This window comes from Manduca sexta, chromosome 24, assembly GCF_014839805.1.
Source record: "Manduca sexta isolate Smith_Timp_Sample1 chromosome 24, JHU_Msex_v1.0, whole genome shotgun sequence".
Lineage (NCBI taxonomy): Eukaryota > Metazoa > Arthropoda > Insecta > Lepidoptera > Sphingidae > Manduca > Manduca sexta.
The window spans coordinates 3,557,694-3,585,015 of record NC_051138.1 but is presented as its reverse complement, the minus strand read 5'-3'; the positions used below and the strand labels follow the sequence as shown (position 1 = coordinate 3,585,015).

Genomic DNA, 27,322 nt, shown 5'->3' with positions numbered 1-27,322 from the left:
GACAGGTACGTAAAATGATTATATTTTTCAAATGTGTACGAAGGTAGATACCGAATTAATAGTTAATTAAGTGAATAAATTGCACTATTAAACATGTAAATCAACTTAATGCTCAAAAAAAATTAATAAAAATGTACTTACTACATAATAATTAGTATATCTATATAGTCAAGTTTTTTAATTCGACGGAGTAATTTGAGAATTGGAGTGTTGCCAAAGGTACAGGAATTTTAAATGTTATAAGGTAAATACCGATATCTCAACATAAACACCAATCACGTCTTGCCATCCCCGAGAGGTAGGCAGAGTCGCAACCAGGGTACCTATTTTTCCCCTGTGTTTCGTCCCATTATATAATAGGGGGTGAGCCTATCGCCATATCGGGCACAAATTCGTGACTGAGCTAATTGAGTATTAAATCAACTGAAAAATCCTATATCACTTTGCCCGCCCCGGCATTCGAATCCAAGATCCCAAGGCTATGTCATACCGTGCACGCAATACAAAGTAGTTAGATGTAAAACTCTTCCGTTTTATCGATAGGATGTGATTTTTTTTATTGATTGAGCATCAGGGTAGAGTGGCAAGATGTATGCTTTTGCAGTTCTCGAACTACTACTCCATCGAATTAAAAACTTAGGTATAAAAATTAGATACCTATCTACATAGTAATATAAGTATAAAATGAAATACAAAATTTGATCTTTTATCAGAATGCAAAGTAATATGTGGAAAATTTTGAATATCACAAACTAATTTTATTATTAACTAGTTGACCCAAGAGACGTTGTCCCGTCTTAACTATGAATTTGCTGCGCGCATTATCGCTGACAGTTATTTCAAACAATTTACAGTTACTTATATAAAATTAATATGTTCGTTAATTTTTCTTAAATTTTCTAATTTTCCGTGCAATTTTTTGATTTTTTTTTCATAAGAACCTTCTCCTGGCAATAATTATTACAACAAAAAAAGAAATAGCAAAATTGTTCCATCCGTTCACGCGTGATGCGATGACCTAAGGAAATAGAAATTCATTGTTATATATACATATTAATACTATTACTTATCTTTTCTTTTGAAGTTACATTTAAATAATTATTTTCAATTGAGCAAAACTTGGGAGATAGCGCCATCTTTCGTCGAGTAGATATTTAACGTATACTAGCTACGTCAACGACATCTTTTGTCGAATTGATATTTTATTATGATTTTCATTTTTCAGTGCCATCTTTAATCAAGTAGTAAAAATTAAATTTTTTCTATAACTATAAAAGTGGCTTTTAGTTGTTTAAATAATGTTAAATAAAATCATTAAAGAAAACATAATAGAATTAAAAAAACTTCTCACACTATAACTAAATATACTTTTTTTTTGGTAATTTCAGACAATGCAGCGGAATATATTTTTTTTTTATTTTTAGGGTTATCAGTTTTATAGTGGGTTACAAAAGGTGTATTTTAAGTAACCAAAATTAGATTAAAATGGTGTTAAATTATTTCTTATATTAAAAATGTATAACTTGGGAATTTCTTAGATTTCACAGTAGTTTTTATAATAGCAGTATGTCTGTGTGAATATGACACAACGACACATACCATATAAATGACTTGCTTGCACTACTATTTATATTTAAATGAACTGTTAAACGATTTCAAAATAATTATACCTACTGGCTACTATAAAATTCAACAGAATAATTTTAGACATGATTTATAGTACAATAATTTAATTAACAACTGGCAACCCTGACGTTGACAGTTGCTCCGTCATCCGTCGCCCGACTCCGGCAGTTGGTGACTTGACGATTTGTTTATCAATCGATACGCAATTACATCCAAACAAAGTGAAAATATCAACAATTTATTTAGTATTTTGCACACCGGGAACGAAACTGGACTGCACGACGTAGATTGAAAGAACTTCAACAATGACAAACGCGTTAGGTGTTTGTCTGCTCGCTGTATCGCTCTTTTGTTGTACAAGTAAGTAAAACAATCGTATGCGCATTGAACGTTGTAATTAAAATTAATTGACCTTGTAATATTTGCTTATTTTTTGTTACACGGTAGATAAGCAATTGTTCTTGGTTCGTCTTTGTGAAGAAGGAACAACGTAGAAATTATTATACCAAATTGAGTATTATTATTACTTGCGACGTAAACAACTTCACGGATGTTGGACATGTTATTGTTGCATGATATGTTGTTTTGGCAAAAATAGTTCCCAAAATTGTCTATGTTTGAAGTTCGTAGTCTATTTTCAAACTTATGCGTATGGTACTTTTTTCGTATTTTTTACTTCACCCACTGTACTTAAAAAAAATCCTGGTGGTAACTACCTTCAAATTGTGCGATATGTATGAAAGGAAAGATTAGACCATGTGGTAATTTATTTTAATTAACCATATTATAACATTTTTAAAAACAACCTTTTTAGTATTTAGCAAGCTATTTTACTTTAAGACCCATCAAAGAGTCTTTAAAACCTTACTAGTCCAGATTGCAAATATCTACTCTACAAGTATAATTTAGCTTGACCATGTTAAAAGTAGGACCAAATATCTTTTTAAAGAAAACACATGTGTAACTGTAAGTTTTCTCAAAATAGGCAAATGGCAGACTATTTACCATATTTACAAAATGCAAGGAAAATGATTCAATGAAATTGTAGGGAATTTTATGACATATTTCTAGTGAGCAATGACAGAGCCTTCAGACAAGAGAGGAGGAGAATATATACTACCAATTATTTGATATATTGCAACTATAGCTAATTATAGCTGATACTAAAATATTTTTTTCAATTTGAACCAGTAGGTCCTGAGAGTAAAAAGTTCAAACAATAAAACAAACTCTTTAGCTTTACATAACATTATATTTACTAAATTTAAATACTGTAAAACTATACTAATGCACAAAGAACATGTTTATTATTATTTGTAGAGACCCACTTGCATGACTGTGTCATTATCATTGCATATTCCATACTATGCAGTATTTTTCCAAAAATATGCAAATAAATATAACAATTCATATTAAATTTCCTTAACGAAAGGCCAACGTAATTGCTTAGTATTGAATTTATATGCTATTATGTCCTCTATTATCACAAACAGTGGTTAATGATTCACTTGTGTTACTTACTGTAACAAATGTCTGCATGATCATATTTCCTGACATCAAACCTTTGCCACCAGTTGTATAATGCAAATAACTACTTGGCAAATATCATTTATAATTGTAAGTAATTTTTGGAATTGAAACAAATAAATTATATATAGGATATATAGTCTGTCATTACTGTTTTCTGGTGATGATGACCACCATACACAAGGTGTTAAAACACGTGTGGCCACCGCAGGTGGTCCAACTAAGTGTGTTGAATTCCAGGATCAGCCTGTGTATAACTAGTTCCAACAGGCCGGCATAATTGTGTTGACTGTCTAAGGATAATCAACTCTCATCAGCCGTCATTCTATTAGACCCGCTCCATTTACCATCAGGTGCAATGAGATCACTTTGCAATGCCCATATGAACAAAACCATAGCTGTCTAATTTTGTTTCAATGTTGATACTTAATTTTAATTTAACAATATCTCAGTATTCATCTTTCTTCGGAGATATTGTCAAAGTTATATTAGTACAAACATAGTACTCACACATAGCTTCAAGAACACAAATATAATCAGAAATATATTTGGAATTATGTTGCACAATAATTAATAAAAATTCTTGGTATTACACAATTCAATCAAAACATTATTAGATATGTTCAATCTACAATTAGCATTCAATATTATGGTGTTGATAATTACATTGTTAGTGGTAATATAATATGTTTTCCTGTGGCATGTATTAGTCAATTAGTTATATTATTTTCATGTGTAATAGGTTCATTTTTTTATGTTTAATGACCAGTTTATATTTTTTTTTAATAACCACTATTTTTAGTAAATAGTAAATACCAAAAAGTTATTAAGTATTTGATGTGTATCAGTTACAAATCAAGTAAAATGTTGATGTTTAGAGAGTTACGTTAATATTTTAGATAAAAATAGGTTCCTCTTTTTTCTCTGAAGGTAGTGTCATATGTCATCAGATGTGAATATTATCAACATAATCTTTAAATTCTTTGTTGTTTTGCTCCATATTTTAAACTGTTGATAGGATATATCAGAGAAATGACTTATTTAACTCATTTAAATAACATCAAAAATGCCATATATTAATCAAGATTGACATTGTCACTCATTCATGTTATCATTAACAAACTTTTAAAATTATTAAGCATGTCAGAATTAGTTATAAAGCCTAAGAGTAAATACAAAAACCTTGCAGACATTCAATGAATATTTGCACAAAACATTTCCTATAGCAAAGAAATAACAATTTAAACATCTGTATATAATCACATATTTAAATATTGTAAATGATTTTCATAACTCGTATTTATTATATTTGCTTAAAGTTCATTATACTTGTATACACTAAAGAAGCTATTTTATATCCCCCTGGTACGTGGTTTGGTTCCACGACGCCACATTTGTGTCAAAATATGACTAGATACTTTTAAGCTACTGAAAGGACAAGAAGATACATATTGATGTTTAAAAGGCTAATTGGATTAAGCAACATTTTTTTCGAAAAAAATTAGTATGGTTAAAAAACATAGAAAAACGTGTTGTTTTTACATATGTATGAAATTTAGTGTTGCAAAAAGATGTCGCTAGGTCAATTAGTCTTTCAAACGTTGAATTATTATTTTTAATTAGAGGTCTTTGTGTCTGGGGTTATTTAATTAAATTATAAATAGAGTAAGGTAGGTAACCTACCATAATTGCGATTAAGCTCAGTCCTATAATAAAATAATGACATTTTAATAAAATTAATTGAGTATACGTAGTGTAGAAATTGTTGAGTTTTATCGCAGCAATTCACGAGACGGTGTTTACAATAATGAGCTTTAACGACTGGACGATAAGGACGCTGTTGACCCCACTTGACTTATTCGAGATATGGTAATATTTTTAATATTTCCACAGCTGTTTACATCGTATAGAAACGTAATAATTGTGTTTTGTTGCAGATTTGTCGTATGCGCGACAAGTGCCGAAGGAATGCTCTAAAGGACCCGAAGTATGGTGTCAAAGTTTAAAGTAAGTCGAAATTACAAATATTTGCATTTTGATAATTTACTAATGACCTGTTAATTACTAATTACGAATATAATTTATGTTAGGCTATATTAGGAATATGATCTTAGGCTGAATAGGTCGTAATCGAATGTTTGAATGTTTTTTTTTCGAACATTGGATGAAGAAATTTTAGCCCTAACCTAGCCTAACCTGACCTCTGCTCATGTTATTTAATTTCTAACATCAAGCAATGCTAAAATACGGGGCGATATCGGCCTATGTTTGCGATGCAAAATTATACCAACTTGATGTGTTTAAACATAAGGGTCGAAGGCAAAGGTCTCCGAATTACTACACCCTAGAAAGCAATTATAGCCAAAGTTTACAACAAAACCTAATAGATATTTCGAAACCGATACTTATAGATCGTTTCAACAACGAAGACGAAGGTTGAGTAGACAATAACCATATATAACAAAAAAGTCACAATTAAAATTGATACTTATTATACGAAATTGTGGTCCATAATCCTATATTTTTTTCTGTCACTTACCTGTGCACTCATGCTGCTCACGCACGCTGTAAGCGATAAGGGGAAGTAATGGGGCGCGTCTTAGTCGATGAAATGATCTATATTGATGGATAATACGTGAGCGTTGCCTTCAAACATTGTTTATTTTTTAATTTACTGAGTTCGACACGCGACTCGTTGGAGTAAGCCACTACGACGAGGACCATTTGGCTGTTTGCAAATTTGCGTCCACCTAAATGAACGTTATTTACAAAAATAAAATGTTTTATGCATGCTTAAATTAAATAATGAAACATCCACATTAAAAAAATTACTCAATAATAAGTGATCATTAATGTTGATATTGTAATATTTTTTCATATTCGACGATTCGCTGACACAACAACTACATAAATAGTGCTGTGTTTAAATGATTCTAAACCCAGTTTAGCTAATCGTAACACTTCGCTCAAGTACGAAAATGGTAAACACGTTTGGCACATTTAAACAATCGACACGTTCTATCCATTTCATTTGGTTACTTAGTACTTTCATAGTAGGTAATATTCTCATCGGCACAGACAAAGATTGGAATATGAGTACATTTGGCGATAAAAATCTTCCTACTTACTCTTTCTGTACTTGGATAAAGACGTCGCACTCATTTAGGAATAATAATAATAATAATAAGCCTTTTATTTCTTGCTTAGTAACTAAAATAGTGCACATACATTTTTTTTTATTTTTATTGTTTGCTAATTAAATGTACTAGTCGCAATGTGTATTTGCAAGAACCCCTCTGCAGGTGAAGGCCTCCTCCAAGGAATTCCATACGTCTCTTGATTGTGCTTTTTGGAGCCAATTGGGACCCGCCAGTTTCTTGATTTCATCCTCCCATTTAGCACAAGGTCTCCCTTTCCTTCTTTTGCCTGACGGCCCTTTCCAAAATATTACTTTTCTTGTCCACCTCTCATCCTGTAAACGTGCTATATGTCCGGCCCACTTCCATTTCAGTGCTAGAGCTTGCCTTAGTCCATCATTTAGAAATAAACAAATTTAAATTTACGTGAAGGTGTTTTTTAAAGAGCATCTTGACATAATCTACTAGCTTTTACCCACGGCACCGCTCGCGCGAGTAAATATTTATATATATTTTTTTTAAGTTTAAATTTAATTCCAAGTTGAACAACTATTAACTAGACCAATCATTTCAATCTTTCTAAGTAACGAGTAATCTTATTTCGTTCAAACTGCATTAAATTGCGTTGTTAGGAGATATTCCATGACATGCGACGCACGTGAGCAAGCAGCCGTGGATTATGTGTCACCCGGCCCTCGTCATTCTCGTTTCCATAATAGTGTTAATAGTATTTTAAAACATGGGGTCTAATTTGTTTTTTTCACATGTTTTATCAAATTAAATTAATAGTAATTCGGTGTTGGATGGTATTTGAACTGTTTATGGGCGGTCCTATCGCTTACCATCAGGCAAACGGCAAGCTCGTCTCGTCATTCAAAGCAATAAAAAAATAAAATGGGTATTCTATTATAAATGTTGAGCTATCCAATTTACTATCACACACCGATATAAAACTTAGACAGTTGCAAAATAATTGTACCTTATAAGATCCTTGGGCCACCAATCTTTAGGCACAATAACCCTATTTTTTTTGTGAAAATTTTGAAGAGAAGTATGAACGCAGCGTTACAGGGAAATACGTAAAAAGATCAATTACTTAGCCCTCCACGGTTATTCTGATTCACTAATAATATGATAATTTACGCTGTATCATCGATGTAATTTTACTACGATTTGAAGGTTTCGTTTGTAAATAACTTAAACACAAATAGCCTTCCTCGATAAATGGGCTATCCAAAACTTATTTTTTTTTTAAATTCGAACTTGTTGTTTCGGCGATTAGCGCGTTCACACTAAACTCTTCAGCTTTATATATTTAATAGTATACGATAAAGTTTGCAACGCTCACATAATTATTTTAATTGCTTCATTTTCGAGGTCGATCTTCATATCGATGGTTGAAAGGCTAATTAACTTAAGGTGGTAGCTCAAGGTCCATTTTCATACATTTTGTTTCGGCTTTAATCTGGGTAACTAAACAAGTATTGGCAAGTAAAGAATTTAAATTCACGTCTAGTTAGTGATTAGTTCTCGCAGTTGAAAGAAAAATGTAAAAATAATTAATAATCATGGATATTTCGGCCTTTAAAATTTAATATGACGAAATTTTAAAGGCAGAAATATCCATGATTATTAATTATTTTTACATTTTTCTTCAACTGCGAGAACTAATCACTAACTAGACGTGAATTTAAATTCTTTACTTGCCAATACTTGTTTAGTTACCCAGATTAAAGCCGAAACAAAATGTATGAAAATGGACCTTGAGCTACCACCTTAAGCGACATTTATTTGCGATACCAAGTTTCGTACATACTTAAAATAAAAACTTTTTTCTATTTTTTAAATTTTTCGAAAAATAATGTCGCTAAATCAACCATCAATATACTATACAGCCGTTATTTGCATGGGAGTAACATTACTCACACGGGTCCCTCGGTCGAGTCATGCAATCATCGCTAATGTGTTGCCGGCAGGCGCGGCGCTGACTGCGGGGCCGTGGGCCACTGCATCGGCACAGTATGGGAGAAACAGGACCACACCGTGTCCACCAACAAGGTCTCGGCCAAGTTCATACGCCTGTTCCGACAGCTGAAGGATGTTAAGGACCTTCTTAATGAGGTAAGTTTGTAAAATGAATAAATTATAATAATGCACTTTTTATCTGCTCTCTTTAGGATACCAAAACTTTATCTAGATATATTTTTTTATACTTGTACGGCGCGGCGTAGCGATCCTCTGCACCTGATAGTAATTGGAGCACGGTCTAATAGAACTAGGTCTGGCTCTCGGCACAATTATGCCGGCCTGTTGGAACCGAATATACAGACTGACCCCGGAGTACGACACACTTACGTGGATCACTATGGTGGGTTTTAACATCTTGTGTACGGTGGTCGCTATCCGGCCGGATATGAAATATATCCTACCAACAATTTTATTTTGACTGATATCAACACTTGATTAGGTTTGTTTCTTAATTTTTCTTTTTATGCACGTACGTAGATCTTAAATTGGATTATAAATTAATTTGCAACAGAACTTAAAATATAAAAAAATAATAAAAACACAATTAGTCATTGCTATTATTTATATCTTAACTAGTGATGTAACGAATATTCGCATTCGCGAATATTCGCATATTTTTGGATATTCGCATTCGCAAAATTTCTGTGAATGTTTTGCGAATGTCAATATCAGAAAAAAAATATTTGAAGATAATAGTAGACTGCGTCGGTGGCATAGTTCTACTGCATGTGCGGTACGGCAGCGCTTTAAGGTCCTGGGTTCGAATCCCGGATCGGGCAAAGTGATATTTGGGTTTTTCTGCTCAGTATCAGCTCGGAGTGTGAAATTTGTGCCCGACATGGCGATAGGCTCACCTCTGTCACACTATTAGACGGAACACACTTGGCGAAAAGTGGGTGCCCTGGTTGCGCCTCTGCATATCCCTTCCGAGATAATATTCGTAATACTGTGTGTGTGTAATAGTAGGTTAATAAAATCAAAATCTAAACTAAAACAATATTCTTCTACAATAAACTATAAATATAGTCTAAACAAACAAACAAAAAATTATAGACTCTCAAAGAAAAATACCTCTCTTTCTTAAAACATACCAATTTATTAACTATTTTTACCATGTTTTTAAGTTAGTAATTAAACTTGAGTAGAGGAATATTAAACTTTAAAAATAAACAAAATTATTTCGTTTACTTATAAAGCTTAAAAATGTAATTCTCATTAGAACTTGTAACACAATAGCAACTAAGAAATTAAAAGCAATTGAAAGAAACAAAAACAAATTCTTCTATAATTTTTTTATCAGTCTTTACATAACTTTTTAATGTTTAGATAATTATCATCTTAGATAATAATAAAATTTAGATAATCATCATAGAAAATTGGCGCCAAATTTGAACAAAAACTAAACATTCGCATTCGCGAATGTCGGTAGCAGATATTCGCATTCGCATTCGCATTCGCGAATGTTCAAAAAATGACATTCGTTACATCACTAATCTTAACATATAAAATAAGGCTCTTTAATATCCATATATTACATTTGAGGATAACAACCAAAACACTTTGTTAATTTGCTATCGACAATTAATGCGCTAATAATAAATCTTATCAAAGAAATCATTATAGGTAATTAGATTAAAAATTGTAACTGATATCTGTGTTATTACAAAACTACGTTGTAATTAAATTTTTCATAATAAAATTATAATCACGTAGAATTAATTAATTAAATATAGCATCAGGTATTTAGATTAATTGAACAGCTGTACAAGATACCCAGAATGATCGAGTAAAATAAATGCTATTGATTTGCTCATGCAAGGATTATATCCTACTAATATAATAAATGCGAAAGTTTGTGAAGATGGATATACGTATGTTTGTTCCACTTTCACGAAAAAACTACTGAACGGATTTGGATGAAACTACAGTAATATTGGTATTATATCAAAATAAAACATAGGCTATAATTTATAATGATTTTGTGTAATTTGGTCATAATATAACGATACATATCAAGTAAGGATTTTTTTTATCCCGTAAAACTTCTTCACGCGAGCGAAGCCGCGAGCAAAAGCTATTATAAACATATAAAAAAGCGAAGCTATTATTATATTTTTCTTAACAGTGCTAAAACATCCTCATACGTATTTATATGTATACTCGTAATTTCTCATGTAAGAGGGTTGTATCAAAACGGGTCGGTGTGTCGTTACAATACTGTAACTTACTGGTGTCTTGGAGATGTTGGCCAAAGCCTACTCTCTTGACAAAGTAAGGAAAAGTTAAAGAATCTAAAGTCTTCATGGTGTTCTTTCAAACGCTATAATAAACTGATATCAAAATTCCCCTGTCAATCAGGATTACCTAGCATCGCGCGTAAGCTCCGAGTGTCACGATGTCCCGTACCCTGCCATCAGCAAGATATGCACGGAGAACACGAAGAGCCTCGAAAAGTACTTGTACCATGTGCTTAAATCAGATACCACCGCCGAAACTATGTGCCAGATTATCGGCATGTGTAACAACATGAAATTGGACAATATCTTGGCTCTTAATGTGAGTATCGCTTCTGTATGTCTCTGACTGAACTATGTACTCTGTTTACTCGTTATATCGAGCATTCTGTAGAGAGAGGCGAAAGTATGCGTCCCATCTTTTCTCTTTTTCTTCATGATTGTAATAAAAGTAAATGGACATTCTTCATATCTTCTCAATCTTTTCTGTCTAATTGACAGTTGAATAAGCATGCTCCATTTTCAATGTTTATGGTATTCCAAAATTCAAATTCAAATTTAGAACTCTCTTTTTTTTGCAATCTAGCCAGTAGCATCTCATTATTATTTTCTTATTTTAACAGAATAAAAAGACACCTGCACCTCCCAAACATAAAGGTAAGTTTTAGTATATTTATAATCGACAAAGTCAATTATATACATGTATAGTCAGCCATAAAAGTATCAGTATAAATACAAAACTTCAAAACGGTTCTACATATTGACTTCAATATTATTTTTTCTCTGTCTAAAATAAAGTAAACTTTGAAGTTTATGTTAGTGAAGAAAACAGTTTTTGTTGATACCTATACAACATTTTAAAGGCAATTTGATTCGCTCAGCTACTTTTGTGGCTGACTGTACTGATCTTCATGAAATACGGAACAAAGCCAAAAAAAAATCACTGTTACTAAACACACTTTCGCTGCTGCCAAATGTTTTGTTCAGTTCATAAAATGCAAGTATTTAAGATGTACCTACTCGTATTTCTGACGTTATTTTGTCATATTTTTTTACGTACAAGATATTATATAAAAAATATTTTTAGGTCACCTACTAGGAGCGTCGCGTTGCACATGGGGCCCGTCATATTGGTGCAGCAACTTCAGGTACAGTATATCAATATTACCAATTGTAAATTTAGCTTAGCGGAAAGGAACTGTTGAGGCTAAGATCGCCAATATTATTCAGCCAAAGTACTAAACTAATTGTGGGCAAAAGCACAACGTCATTTCTCGCAGTTTGCCACACCCTTGTGTCGGATATTATACTTCTGAATAAGATGAGCAAGGGGACAACTACCTATCAACGCGACAATGAACCTTATTACGGGGTGATACGGCTTACGATCGTGGTGTATTGATCGTTGAAGAATTTGAATAGTTTGAAGAACTTAGAATCTTATCATACTTACTTACTTTTTACTATTATTATAAATGCAAAAGTTGGGATGTTTTTTAGAAGTAAACGCAGAAATAACTGAACGAGTTTGGATGAAATTTGGCATACGGGTATCCATAGGACAAGCTAGGACGTGATCTACCATGTCCTAAATTAACACATGGGCTACTTTTAACCCGGTAATTGGCTCTCATGAGAAACAATGGAATTCTTTTCTGGTTTTTAAATATATGTCGCTTTCGTTGTACCGCGTTTCAGGGCCTTTTGTAGTTGGGAAAGTTGGCTTTTTATGTAGGCGAAGTCGCAAGCAACACCTAGTATTAACAAGACAATCAAACGTATAAAATATTATATAAATAGTGTTTGTCTTCGTCAAGACAAAGTAATGGAATTTACATACTTACATACTTTGAGTTCTAAAATAAATACAATGATTTGTTTAGGTAATTAAAACTAATGCGCGTTTATTTTACAACCAAAATGATCGTTTTGCTTATCAATTTGTACGCTATGTTTATCGACATTAGTTGTCGACTGTAAAGTTAATCCCATAACCGTGTCTCTATATCATAAGTATGATTCACTTTGCCATTAAAAAAATAAATTGGACTATATTTTATATATCCATATCGCGTGGTGAATCGATTAACAAAGAGGAGGAAATGCTTTTTCACGATTGTTTTTTCTTATAGTCTGTACATACATACATACATACATACATAACATCACGCATTTATCCCCGAAGGGGTATGCAGAGGCGCAACTAGGGCACCCACTTTTCGCCAAGTATGTTCCGTCCCATGATGTGATAGGGGGCGAGCCTATCGCCATATCGGGCACAAATTCCAGACTCCGGGCTGATACTGAGCAGAAAAACCCAAATATCACTTTACCCGACCCCGGATTCGAACCCAGGACCTCAGAGCGCTATTGTACCGGACATGCAATACAACTACGCCACCGAGGCAGTCTTATAGTCTGTAATTAGGGAATTTGATTTTTAAAATACCTAACTAATGGTTGACAAAAATATTCCTAACAAAGACCAAATAAATTTATTAAACACAGCAACACACAGATTAAATTGACCTATCACCACAGCCCTTTGCAATCAATGAATGGCGCCCATGGAAATTACTAGAACAATAGTGACAGCGAGCCGCGGCCGCGAACACAATCCGCCGTAATGTTTATGTACCAGAGCGCATTGTACACCGTTTCCTACATAACGTTTTCTTTTCTGCAAGTCGATGCTTGCGAAGTATTTGCACAATCGCGTTGTATAACTGATCCAGATACTAGTTCGATTGTTTTGTGCATTAATTCGATTGCATTATTTGTTAGCGCGGCGAAAATTTGTATGATGCAAAAACTGCTGAATTGATTTCCATGGAGGTTTCACTTACACCAATGAAAATATTTATACTTCTGTACTGTTATATAAAGCTGAAGAGTTTATTTGTTTGAACGCGATAATCTCAGGAACTGCTGGTCTAAATTGAACGTTCTTTTAGTGCTGGATAGCACATTTATCGAGAAAAGCTATAGGCTATATAACATCACGCTATGACCAATAGCGGAGCATCAGTGAAATAACATAGTATAGGCTATAAAAGATTATGAAATGTGATGAAATTTGAGAGTAAACAATGGAATTATCATAAATAAACTTGAAAGGGATGTATTTAGGAGCGATACGCTGTTTATCAAAATATAACATTTTAGTATCATGGTAAAATAATTGCGAAGTACATAGAAATCCTAAAAAGCATATCTATTAGATGATTTTATTCATGATTCTGTTTCTGAACGGATACATAATTAATAATTATATATGAGCCATACTGATAAAACACACAATATTTAATAAGTTGCTCGTTACTCACAAAGAAAAAAAATGTTATGATACTATAACATGTTACTACGAAAATAATATCGGTGATTCATATTAAATATAATAATCGAATGTTGTCATTATTATTGTAGTGTGATATCATCTATCTACTAATATATAAAGCTAAAGAGTATATTCGAACGCGCTAATCTCAGAAACTACTAAAACCACATTGAGTAGAGGGAAGAGACCTTGGTAAAATCACAAGCTGTTGGCTACTTTTTATTCTGGAAAAACTTCACGCGAGCAAAGCCGAAGGCAAAAGCTATAGTAAAAATGTAGAAGGGTGCAGTCTTGAACTAATTCACTAGGATGACTCATGTTATTCTACTTAACAGTAGCGTAGGGTTCTTATAATCCGATTCCTGCCGGCTTTCCTTTTGTAATATGTAAAATCTAATTATTATTAGAACGATTTGCAGACCATATATTAGTATGTGTATGTTGTGTCGGGTTCCCTTTTGGAAAATTTCACCTTTCGCTTCCGCTGCTTGCCCATATACTATTGCAACGATGACAGCACGATAAAAGTATATTCTAATAATTAGTTTTCACGAATGACTGTGAACATTAATATTTAAGTACTTCTATGTCTTAATATCTATAAATGATGTATGTTTTATTATTCTATTTTTGTTTATCTCGGCTTTGTTTTGCCCATAAATGTGTTTTGCTGATTGTGTACGCATTAGCTGACTTTCGATAAATCAGGTCAGTGACTCATACAAGACAAAAGAATTTTGTGAATAATCGATGTATTACAAATTTTATGCTAGTGTCTATACAATACAATTTGTTGAAGCGGATGTGCCGTGTGGTGTCTTGGTTTTGGGACACAGTTGTGGCAATATGCTATATAGGAGGTCGTTTTGATGTTGCGTTACCAAATGAAACATACTTATTACTTTAAAAATTACCCTCTACAATAAGTTAATCGAACGGTAGATGTAAAATAACAAAGTGTATATTACGAAAAATAAATATTACAATCAAAATTTAAATTTTTCACGCCCCAATGCCACTTCTATTACTCTAAGAGAATTCGTCGCAGCGACAACATCACACTTTCAGTCAGAAACACAGTCACGCACCTGCTATATTCGCCTTAAACTCCAAAATGACAAAAAAAAAACATCTTAAAAATAAAACCGGGATTTAAGCTGAAAAGATTTGCTATTGAATGATTTTTGGCACAATATTTGTAAAGGTATATACAATGACCAAATGATTATAACTTATAAATAAGTTACTGCCACATTTTTTTATATCTAAAGTACTAGGTGTCGATCGTGGTTCCGCCCGCACGGCTTTTCGTTGTATAAAGATCCCTGTATGTAGTTTTTCGTAACCATCATGTTCATGCAATCTAAAAGATGATCTAAACGTGTTCCAATTTCATCAAAGTTCAACACATTCTGCGTTTACTTCTAACAAACATTCATACATATTCTAGAATTTTATAAGTAAGATAAGCTTTTGCTTCTCAGTTCCATTTACCAAAACTTATTAATTTCTTGCAGTACCGGCCGGGAATGCTCAGCGACCCACCACTGCGTGTCGAGGGTCTGGTCCAACATGACCTTCCCCGAGGACACTGACAGCATCTGCCAAATCTGCACAGACATGGTGAAACAGGCGCGTGACCAACTGCAAAGCAATGAGACTCAGGTTCGTATGACTTTGTATTAAGGGATCAATTCAGGCCATCGCAAAATTGGGCTAACCCTAAAATCTAAGACTTAAGACTCAACAGCCTCAGGCCAATCGAAATAAAACTAGTTTTATGATTTTATCAAGGTTTTTATACATTTAATTTTCTTCCTGCGTGTCAAAGACTGCAGCGTCTTCCGAAAAGTTAACGTTACAATATCTACCTGCATTTTATTTTTATACAAAATGTTTAGACTAAAACCAATATTGCATTATGCGTTGGTGATTGCAATCACATTTTTTTATCGATAAATAATGCAATGTTGGGCTAAGCCGGCTTCTACCTAAGAATAATCGTTTACGACATTTACAACGCAATAGAAAACTCCTATTTCACATCACTATTTGCGTATTAATATTATGATAATGGTATCTATTTGATTCTTTGTACCACAGTTCAAAGTTGTTACACAATATATGTGCCACCATTATCAGCGAGTACAAACAAAAGATGAACTCAACGCGATGCGGCCCTAAGTCATTGTCCGATAAAAACGCCAGATCCCGTTAACTACATCCCCGGATAATGGTGTTATGTTTAGATATTTCAATTATAAAAGAACCTAGCTTTATCTCGCGTTTGATAGCCTGATAGTATGCGATACGACCGCCCATAAATAGTAGAAACACCATCCAACACCTTGAATTACAAAGTATTATTTGGTATTCCATTGCGCTCGCTATCCTGAGACATGAGATGTTAAGTCTCATTATGTCTAGTAGTAACACAGGCTACAATGTTTTTATATTTGGTAATAATATAATATTGCTTTTTATGTTTGGCTTAATTTATAAAAGATTTTACCTGATGTTAGAGCCTATTTACACTACATTATTTATTTGTTTTTGAAACTTGTAGACGATACGCTTCTAACGCATCTTAAGTGCGCTTTACCTCCACTTTTCTATCGAACTGACATTTATATTGTTTAAATAAATTAATTAATATACTATATGTTTTTCGTTTCAAATAAATATGGAAACGACCTAACTGTGGCCAAAATTCCACGTAAAACTCATAGTTATAAATCCTAACTCAGCCCCAACAGCCAATCATGAACAAATAACTTCCAGGAGGAACTGAAAGAAGTGTTCGAGGGTTCGTGCAAGCTGATACCAATTAAGGTGGTGTCGAAGGAGTGCATCAAGATGGCGGACGACTTCGTGCCGGAGCTGGTGGAGACGCTCGCGTCGCAGATGAACCCGCAGGCGGTTTGCTCCGTCGCCGGCCTCTGTAACAACGCCAGGATCGATACCTTGTTGGAGGGATACGTGAGTCTCTCTCCTAGTTTTATTTTATTTTATAATGGTACAGGAAAAAAAAAACAGTAAAACATAAATCAGTTAATACGAATTACTTAATACATAACACCAATAAAGTTTCCAACATCGAAATAAAGTTTCCAACATATAAATAAAGATTCCAACATATAAATAAAGATTCCAACATCGAAATAAAGTTTCCAACATATAAATAAAGATTCCAACATCTAAATAAAATTTGCAATATCTAAAGGTTACAAACGCCACTTAAGTACGGAGCAATGCTGCAATAATAAATGTGTTTCTCAGTGCTTCCGACATGACAGCCTTAGCAATTATAGGGGTGATGTGATTGTTTAATATCAATACAACTTCACTTCAGTTAGCTAAAAGCTGAACAAAACCAAGAGAAATTAGTTAATTGCTGACACTATGCATTCGGTCGCATAGTGTGTCCCATAATATTGTTTTGAATACGGGTGTAAATCTAGACCACCAAGTTTTGCAGCAATATATCACGTAAGTACTTCCAAATGAATTTACTTGCCGCACTGCTGACTTGCGGCAGGTCATGCAAGCTTCAACATTAGCAGAAGTTAACTTGCACTGATAGACACAGTAAAAATTGGTTGCAGAAGTCAACTCCTGCAAGTTTTCTTGCTAATCTAAACCTTGCTTAATAGGATTGTTTTGTATTTAATAATCACTGTCGTGGTGAGATAACATTACAGAATAATAAGCATATCTGTCTGTTATTTTTATATAGGCATTATTACATGAAAAAAAAATAAAATTAAAATTTATAATAATAAATACCAAATACAGGATCCAGCAGTCTAGTTTGTTGTATATATTATGTTGATTTCGTATTTAAAATGCGTCAGTTCAAAAAGAGACATTTATATTAAAACATCCTCGAATAAAAGGTTAAGCCACAAGCATGAATTAAATTTACACCTATAAATATTTCTGATTTTTTTAAATGTTGTGAATTGTGATGATTTATATTGGACAGTTAAAGCGTATAGTATTCCTTTGATTAACATTTATTTGAGAGTATGACTTTTGTATTTAGTCGTTCTATATACTACGTACTATATCTGGCGTTCTGTATACTCATTACGTTCGACTCAACTGTACTGCAATCCGTACACCTTACACAGTACACCTCTATATTTGCATACAAAAGATTTGTAATAATACTCAAAAGTCAATTTTAACTTTAATACCATAACATAAAGTTTAAGTGTTAGTTAGTGGAGGGGTTCCGGGAAGGCGAAACAATTCAGTGACGTTAGTATCGTAAAAATATGAATGTCAATATATTAACTGTTAGGCGGGTTCGTTTAAGTTTAAGTTTAAGTTCGCCGGGTCAGCCAGTAGTCTTTAATTATAATTGTCTAAGTAATGTGAATTATAACAACACGTAATAAGGGCAAGGCGATATCACATCACCGTCCCTTGAACTTATCTCGGCGGGGACGCGACTCATCACTAATCGAGAGTCGTCGCAAACAATGCACTAATCTCTCGGGCCTGAGGGCAGGTTATCGCGTTACATATACAGCGCAACCTCGCGTCATATGACCCTTTAGTGCGCGTGTGCTTGTAATGTAAATGGAAATTTCTTAACAAGGCCTTCTTCACAAAATGTGATTTAGGCTTACGTGCATAGTGACTTACTATATGTTTAGAACCTCATGCTGTCACTGTCATCCATTAGTTGACAAAGACAGAACTATGATTAAAATATATTCAGTATTAATCATATTGAATAAGTTGTTGTGCAAGCAGGACTTTAATGTGAAATACTTAAATATTATCTTTAAAAAACTGTTACATATATAATCCATTAGTATCTTATTATACATAGAAGAAATCATAATTATATTATTGTCACTATACATATTAAATCCGGTTATTCATAGAGAACATCGGTATTTAAAAAAAAATCTCTCATCCTAATATATCACTCCTCAATATTAAAATTTTTATCTGTATTACTAACACATAAAAAATTTTCGCAGAACACTCAGTTGGAGTTGAGAACGGGTTGCAACAATTGCCAGAGGACCGTCGGCGGGCTCAGAAAGAAGTTCGACGCCACCAGCTATGAAGACTTCTTAGTTGGACTACTGCAGGTATTTTTTTATGAAACTACTGTAGTGTCACCTAGAGCCTCCTGCTAGAAGAAGATATTAGCGCCGCCTCTTTCTATTTCTTCGATATTCAAAAATATATCATTGTTAAAATAACCAATAATAACAATGTTTATGTCAACGACACCTGTTTAAATAAGTTTGTCATTGTACAACTAGTCATTTTTAAAAACAAGTTATACATATAGACCATGATCTAAACAATGTTTGGATGAGAACATGGCTGCAGCTCAATAGTCAATACCAATGTCAAGTCAATGATTATTATAAAAAAAAAGATATATTTGTTTTAAGCATAACTCTTTTCCTGTAATAAGTCCCACTGTGGCATTTTCAGCATTAAAGTAACCTCTCCTCTGTTACTCCAGAGCTTTGACTACGTTTTATACCCATAGTGGCGGACTTACTCATGTGACGCTCTGGGTGGGTGATCTTTGCGAAATCTTTTTACCCGATTGCCAAAAGAGGGTAATGTTTTTTTATTTGTGCCCCTTGCAAGCGCGAAGTCATAAGCGGTTGCCCAGTTGGCCAACCCCTAAGGTCGCCACTGCATATCGATTCACTTCTGTGATATACCTTTAAATATCCAAATATTTACAAAGTCAACATTGTAGTATTGTGATGAAAAAATCTTAAACTGAATACTTTCCCACAGGTGTGCCGCAACATGGACTCTCTGTCGGACTCGTGTTCGATGCTAGTGTTCAAGTACTACGAGAACATCCTGGAAGGTGTTCGCAAGGACCTGCGGCCGCAGAGCATCTGCCACGTCAGCGGACAGTGCAACCACAAGTTCCACTCACATGATCTGTATACATTCCCCGAAGTCGAAGTGTCTGCTACCGAGTGAGTGATATCTCAATCTTTCTACTTGAAATTCTCTCTCTCTCTTCATCTCTTCATATCTGTTCTTCTTTCTTTTTGCATAGCATTTAGCTTGCTATTTAAATGAATTAACAGAATATGACCTTAGTATGCGGGTATCTTAAACTACGTCCTATGTCTTTCTTTCCTTTCTTTTTGTTCTCTCCCACATAGCCATGCTCATAATGCGGTTTGAAAATCAGACTTTTTTTATTTATTTTGGATTACCAATAATTGTTACATTAAAACATTTACACAAAGATTATACAAATGTAAATCAAGCTAAATGCACAACCACGCTAAGGTAATCAAAGCATGCTATTACATGCTTTGATTACACCTTATTAGGTGTGTCAATTTAGTATTGATTACCTTTCACAATCAACAATTATGAATGTAATGTAAAATTGTTTTATTTCAGTGACGTGCCGTGCGAACTGTGCGAGCAGCTCGTGAAACACTTGCGTGATGTGTTGGTCGCGAACACAACTGAACTGGAATTCTACAAAGTATTGAAAGGTAACACTATTATTATATAAATGAACCAATATAAACCAATTTATGGCCTTACTACAATTTTCTACAAAATAAAATGTAAAACAATTATTGTAATGCTTTCTAGGTCGCACTGCAATTAATCGTATTCTACTTTCACGTTTATATGGAAAGTTAAAATTAATAAAAATCCGTATCTCCCAGGTCTTTGCAAGCAAACCGGCAAGTTCGCCGATGAATGTCTCCACCTAGCGGAGCAATACTACCCGGTTATATACCAGTTCCTCGTATCGGACCTCAAGGCCGACAAGATCTGCCAGATGATGGGCGTGTGCGGCAAAAACGTGACCAACGTACCCATAGCGCCGCTCATCCCCAGGGAACTCGCTGTCAAGGCTTACCCCACTGATCAACTCATTGGAGCTGAAGAGGCGAAGGTATAGTATTGCTGTTGATTTTTTTCAGCATGAAGGTAGTCACGAGTTATGATATATTATGAGGCTAGAAGGTGACTGGAGTATTGAGATTGATATGGTAATTAGTTGTAGCTCAGACAAAAAGATTGAAGTAACTGTACTTCAGATTTGTGATTGAGTGTGTTTTAAATTTCAAAAAATATTTAGCCATACTACCTAGTAAGTTTGGCATCACAGCGATTATTTCCACTGCGGTGTACCGCTGATTGACTGTACCAATGTTGATATTGAAAAATAGTCGATAATCGATTACGCCTTTAATATTAGATCGCTCGCGTGCCGGTGTCGAAGGAGCCGTCCCCCCCGTCCTCGGCCGTGCCGCCGCTGCCCATCGAGCGCATGTACGTGTCGGTGCCGCAGGGCCGCGTGTCCTGCTCCTTCTGCCAGTACTTCCTGCACTACCTGCAGGTTGAGCTCAGCGACACGCACACTGAGGTAATAATATTTTAACACTTCATACATAACTCAGTATAATAAAATGTGATGTCCTCGAGGCAATAATATTTTTTTTTGTAATATAATGTATTGTAGGACGAGGTGACCCGCACAGTGCAGCACGCGTGCGACGTGTTGCCCAAGAGTGTGGGCGCGGAGTGCAAGCAGTTCGTGTCGCAGTACGGACCCGCTGTCATCGCGCTGCTCGTGCAGGAGATCGACCCCGCAAGCGTGAGTCATACGCACACTCGCGCACACACACACACACACGCGCGTGCACGCACGCACGCACGCACGCACACACACACACACACACACACACACACACACGTACGCACGCACGCACACACACACACACACACACACGTACGCACGCACACACACACACACACACACACACACACACACACACACACACACACACACACACACACACGTACGCACGCACGCACGCACACACACAAGCATGCACGCACATACTTACGTATTCAATTTTACACAAATACATCCTTTTTTCCATCAGGTATGCCCGGCTCTAGGAATGTGTCCTCAGACCCAGGAAGTACGTCACGTGGCCATCAACGCGGAGAAATCCAACTGCCCGCTGTGCTTGTTCGCTGTGGAACAACTCGACGCCATGCTCAAAAACAATCGTAGCGAGGTAAGTAATTCACAATATAATAAGTGTATTATTAAATTATACTGCAGCCTTTTCATTAAAAAAAAAATGGGTTACATAATTGAATGGTACGTTGACTATAACACCCTTGTCGGCCTTGGATCTTAAATAAAATTGAAAAGAGGTTTGAAACGCTGTCCAAAATTCAATCAACTTAAAAGTAAAATGCGATAATTTGGCTAGAGAACACGATCTCGTAGTCCCAAACTATACAGAGACATATAAGTTGTCTGATTTGTAAACATTTGTTTCGGGTCTGAATATTTGTACCTGCGAGCTTGTAATTTTTGGTATCCAAGACACAGCTAACATCCTGTGACGTTACTATTATCATTCGATTGTCAACATTACAGGAAAACATCCGCAAAGCCCTCGACGGCCTGTGCACGCATCTCTCAGCCAAACTGCGAACAGAGTGCGTCGACTTCGTGGACACCTACACCAAGCAACTGGTCGAGATGTTAGTCGCCAACATGGATGCTCAAGAGATCTGCGTGTACTTGAAGCTTTGTAAGAACGATGTACACGACCCGTTGAAGATCACTCGTCATAGCCAAAATATCGACAAGTTCCACGATAAGCCAGAGTTGAGGGCTGACAGGAACAACTTCAGACGCAAGCCGATGTTGCCAAAACACATGCTAGAGGGTCACAGTGATATCGGTGAGTTTGTGAGATTGATTTAATAGGTATTAAACACAAAAACACCACGGGCTCGCATTTAATAGGTAGTAAGTAGTAGATTTATTATATTTAAGGTATAGGACTGGCCGAACATGTTGGGTTTCCTAATTAGAATCCAACTAACAAGAATTAGTTCTTGTTTTTTCGGAACGGAAAAATGATATTTATCCGGGTGTTTGCGCTAGTCATGCAGATTTTGATCCACATATAGTTTAAAATCGAATATCAATCGATCAATCCTATCGCCGTCCACTGCTAGACGTAGGACTTCCCATGAACCGGATATACACAGGCTTATCCCAGAACGCGACACGCTTACATAGACTACTATTGCATATTTTAACCTTAGCGGATACAAGTAACCTACTATCAGCTGTAGTGGCGAAAGGTGAAATTTTCCGAAAAGTATCCCGACAACATACAGTTACTAACATGCATGAATGCAGTTTGCAAATCGTTCTAATGATAATTAGATTTTATATAAAATGAAGCTGGCACGAATCGGGCTATACGGACCCTCCGCCACTGAGCAGCTGTAACATTGCGGTATTTAAATATTAAAGCTACTTGAGCGGATACAATCTAGCTGTAAAATTAAATATTCCATTTAGAATCGTATGCTTGTACAGAAACGAACGAGATCCCCGACGGCACCGTGAACGGCCGCCCCGTGCATCGCAAACAGTCCGCCAACTCCGTCTGCATCATGTGCGAGTTCGTCATGAAGGAGATCAACGACGAGATCAAGGACAAACATAACGAGGTACGATAATGTAAATTGATTTAAAAATAATCATTTCTTGATGCTTCTTTTTCTAGTGGTAAGAGTCGAATGAATAGATCGCAAGTTAATGAGATGCTTTGACTGTTTCGTAAAAAGAGTGGTAGACGAACAAGCAAACTGGTGAATTCAGTGCTTGGCTATTAAATGTGAGCATAGTAAATAAAAATAATATAATAATAATATTGACTCTGTTATGTTTGTATTCACAAATATTTATTTTTGGTCTAGAGAACTGAAAATCCTATCCATGATACTACAGGATTTATTTACATAAGATTATAGTTCTTATCACTATGTATATATATTTTTTTCCTAATAGGATGAGATCAAGAAATTAGTGCACGGCATATGCCACCGCATGCCGAAATCTGTCCAAGGCCAATGCGACCAGTTCGTGGAGAAGTATGCCGACCTGGTGATCGCGCTGCTCGCCCAAGAGCTGGACCCCAGCGAGGTCTGCGAGGAGCTCAAACTGTGCAAGCCGGACCAGACTAACCCGAACTTCGATACCGTTAAAGGTGAGTTGGAAGTCCTGTGGATACGTAAACTGCATGAACAAACTTTTTTTATACAGGATTGGCTAAATATCCCTACAGCACCTGATGGTAAGTGTTGACTGCTGAGACATGTTTATCCCTAACCAGTTGACGCAATGATGGCGGCTTATACGAAGTCGAATATACACAGGCTTATTCCAGAACACGACACACATGGGCCACTATGGGTTTTACACCTTGTGTATGGTGGTCATTATACGGACGGGTAGAAATATAAGTAGCGGTGAAATTTTCCGAATGGGTTACCGACACAACATGAAGTAGTACTTCTTAAGCAATCTTTTAAACCATGATCTCTATTAATGTTTAGCAGAAGAGATCTTGGACTGCGCGGTGTGCGAGACGGTGGTGATGGCCGTCAAGAAGGTGCTCAGCAACAAGAAGGTCGACGACAACATCGTGCACATCATCGAGAAGTCATGCGCCCTGCTGCCCGCCAAGTACAACGACCGTGTGAGTGCATACTACCCACCCTTGTACGACACTTGAATCAACTCAACGGGAGAAAATAATTACGATCACGAGACGTCCCGTGGATACTTGCCATTCATGTCATCTGTCAATCTATTCTAGTAAAGGATGATGATCAAAATGATGTTGAATTAGGTATAAAGTCGTATATTGAGGGTCCTATAATCTTATTGGTCTAATAAAGGGCAAGCGAAAGCTTATCCCACAACAATGTTTCCATGCGGAAGAAAATTTCTAGCAAATCTGACCATTGAGGAATTAGCTATTCATTCCTCTAGTTCATATTATTACAAACTTTTGCTCGCATCTCCGCCCACGTGTAAAAGGTTTTCTGGGACGATGTATGTATGTATATATTTTCCGGAATAAAAAGTAGCCTATAACTTATCCAGTCTCAAACTATCTCTATACGATAATCGAAATGAAATCGAAATCGATTGAATGGTTCTGCGGTGAATGCGTAACAAAGGGCAAGACGGAAAGACAGACAGAGTTACTTTGCATTTATAAGTATGGATGAATGACTATTGCAATAAAATTGAGGTAAATAATAATTTTCCGCTGCACAGTGTCACACAATGATGGAGATCTACGGCGACAGCGTGATCCACCTGATCGAAGACTTCGGTGTGAAGGGCGTCTGCCAGAAGATCGGGCTCTGTGGCGCGAGCGAAACCGCGTACGTGCACATGTACAGAGGCAAGAGGAACTGAATGCGTGAGTACACATATAATGCTGTACACGTCCCGAAATAAAACACAACACGAGCGTTCGTATCGCTTGGCTGTGATTGGTCGAGAGACCGACACGTAATGTACGTGTAGGTGTTTATAAAACTATATCCCCATATCAATAAACGTTAGGAAGCATATTATTGTAAATATGTTCTTAAAATATTTGTCACACGTTTTGACATTATTTGATCGCCAATGAAAATTATACACGAATACTTGTCGTCATTGACTCATATACACGTCATGTGTACAATGTGTCACAATGTAACCATTCGCGAAGTGATTGCCTCGATAACGTAGTTGTATTGCGTGCGCGGTACGATCACTGCTCTGAGGTCCCGGGTTCGAATGCCGGGATAGTACCTGTGCCCTTGATATTTAGGTTTTTCTGCTCACTATCAACCCGGAGTCTGGATTTGTGCCCAATTTGGCGATAGGCTCGCCCCCTATCACATCATGGGACAGAACGAACTGCGGAAAATGAATGTCCTTCTTGCACCTCTGCTTACCCTTTCAAGGATAAAGGCGTGATTGTGTAATGTGTATACGAAATACGTTATTTTTGTTACAGATGCAGTTTTCCTGTATAACCTTAGTTAGATATTTGTAATCTCATGTTTATTTACTTAAGCGACGATGTTTCAACCAAATCACTTTAGCAGTAAGGTTGATTTGTTATATCAATTATATTGTGACTATTTTATATAAATTAATTTTCAATTGACAGAAAAATATTTAGTTTAAAATGGGTACGTAATTATTTACTTTCATATAGTACTTATATTTATGCGAAATAGTCACGATAGCTTTTCCTTTGTTTTTCAAATGCTGCTTAGTGGTAATGAGTTTTATAGTTAGGAAGGGCTTTAACAATTGCATAGATATATAAAAATATATTGCTAATACATAAATATTATATTACAATTTAATAATTATTCTATCAAAATTCCTTATACACGACTTCTAATAACAAGTTTCTAAGTTTCTGTAGAACATTGTTTAGTTTAATCACTGAAGCATATTTCCTTAGCATTTCATGTATTACTAAGCATCGTTTGTCAGACAGTGTCGACATTAGCGTAAGGATTTGTGTTTAGTTTACGTTTTCAATTGTGTATTGTTTTTTTAATTCACACCTTTATTTTCATTGTCAACGAAATCGTATGAAATTAACGATGTTAACCACACACTAGCCTGTGATAGACCATTTGTAAATCATTTCTATAAATAAATATTGGGAAAGTTAAGGAATGTTTTATTTAAGGGCTTTATGAATGAACACTCAACCTGGGGCCTTATTCTCTATCCCGCACGTTATTTAAACAGTGTGTAACAAGCACGAACACAACGCATCATGTTTAGGACTATAGAAATTTGGCTTACAGAATACCATTCCACGCACATTTCTCGAAGATAACATGACACGGCCGCGTTACGCGTTTACACTATCATACAGAATAAGGCCCGTGTAAGTATAATATTATAATAATATGATTGGAACACATTATTATTTTTTTGAACGTGCACGGCAAAGTGCCCTGCACCTGATGGTAAGTGGAGCGGGGTCCGATAGAATGTCGACTGACGAGATGATTATCCCTCGACAGTCGACACAATAGGGGACCGGCCTATGCTTGTTTTTGTACATTATTCTATATGTAATAGTTAATAATACGAAAAAGAAGCACTACTGCGAAAACTGCATAAAGATTGGTTAAAAAATGAGCGAGTAATTCATATTTAAAATATTGTAATGTGCAGAAGTGGGCGCGATTTGGGGATATCGCTTCATCTCTTTCTTTCGCACGCGTTGTAATTCCCGATGACGTCACATGTGGGTATTTCGTCTCTTTTCTGTTTCTTGTTAATTATCCCTTCCACCGAAATTCAAAGACTTATAACTTGTTGATTTTTTACCGGATTTTAATAATTCCTTCTGTGTTATAATTTATATTATGTCAATATTTGATAATAGTAAGGAACGAAAATGAGTCCGGTACCCTATTATGCCGGCCTGTTGGAACAGGATACACACAGGCCGATTCTGAAACGCGACACACTTACGTGGGCCACTATGGCGTGTTTTAACACCCCTTGTACAATGGTTGTTATCTGGGCGGATATG

General features: G+C 35.5%; 1 protein-coding gene across 2 annotated transcripts; it reads left to right on the top strand.

The window, feature by feature from the left end:
* The first annotated feature begins 1,746 nt into the window (after positions 1–1,746).
* Positions 1,747–26,444, top strand: LOC115440590. Of its 2 annotated transcripts, none has more exons than XM_030164963.2 (21): positions 1,747–1,986; positions 5,091–5,160; positions 8,267–8,411; positions 10,677–10,874; positions 11,176–11,209; positions 11,640–11,700; positions 15,407–15,554; positions 16,671–16,868; positions 18,887–19,000; positions 19,674–19,864; positions 20,304–20,401; positions 20,582–20,814; positions 21,121–21,288; positions 21,385–21,519; positions 21,812–21,949; positions 22,321–22,630; positions 23,281–23,414; positions 23,755–23,953; positions 24,306–24,445; positions 25,033–25,180; positions 25,769–26,444. In XM_030164963.2, exons 1-20 carry the CDS (start codon positions 1,932–1,934, stop codon positions 25,174–25,176), a joined length of 2,913 nt encoding a protein of 970 aa, XP_030020823.1. In that variant the 5' UTR covers positions 1,747–1,931; the 3' UTR covers positions 25,177–25,180; positions 25,769–26,444. The 2 variants fall into 2 exon arrangements, with proteins under 2 accessions (XP_030020823.1, XP_030020822.1); XM_030164962.2 differs by having other exon boundaries at positions 24,303–24,445.
* Positions 26,445–27,322: the final 878 nt, after the last annotated feature.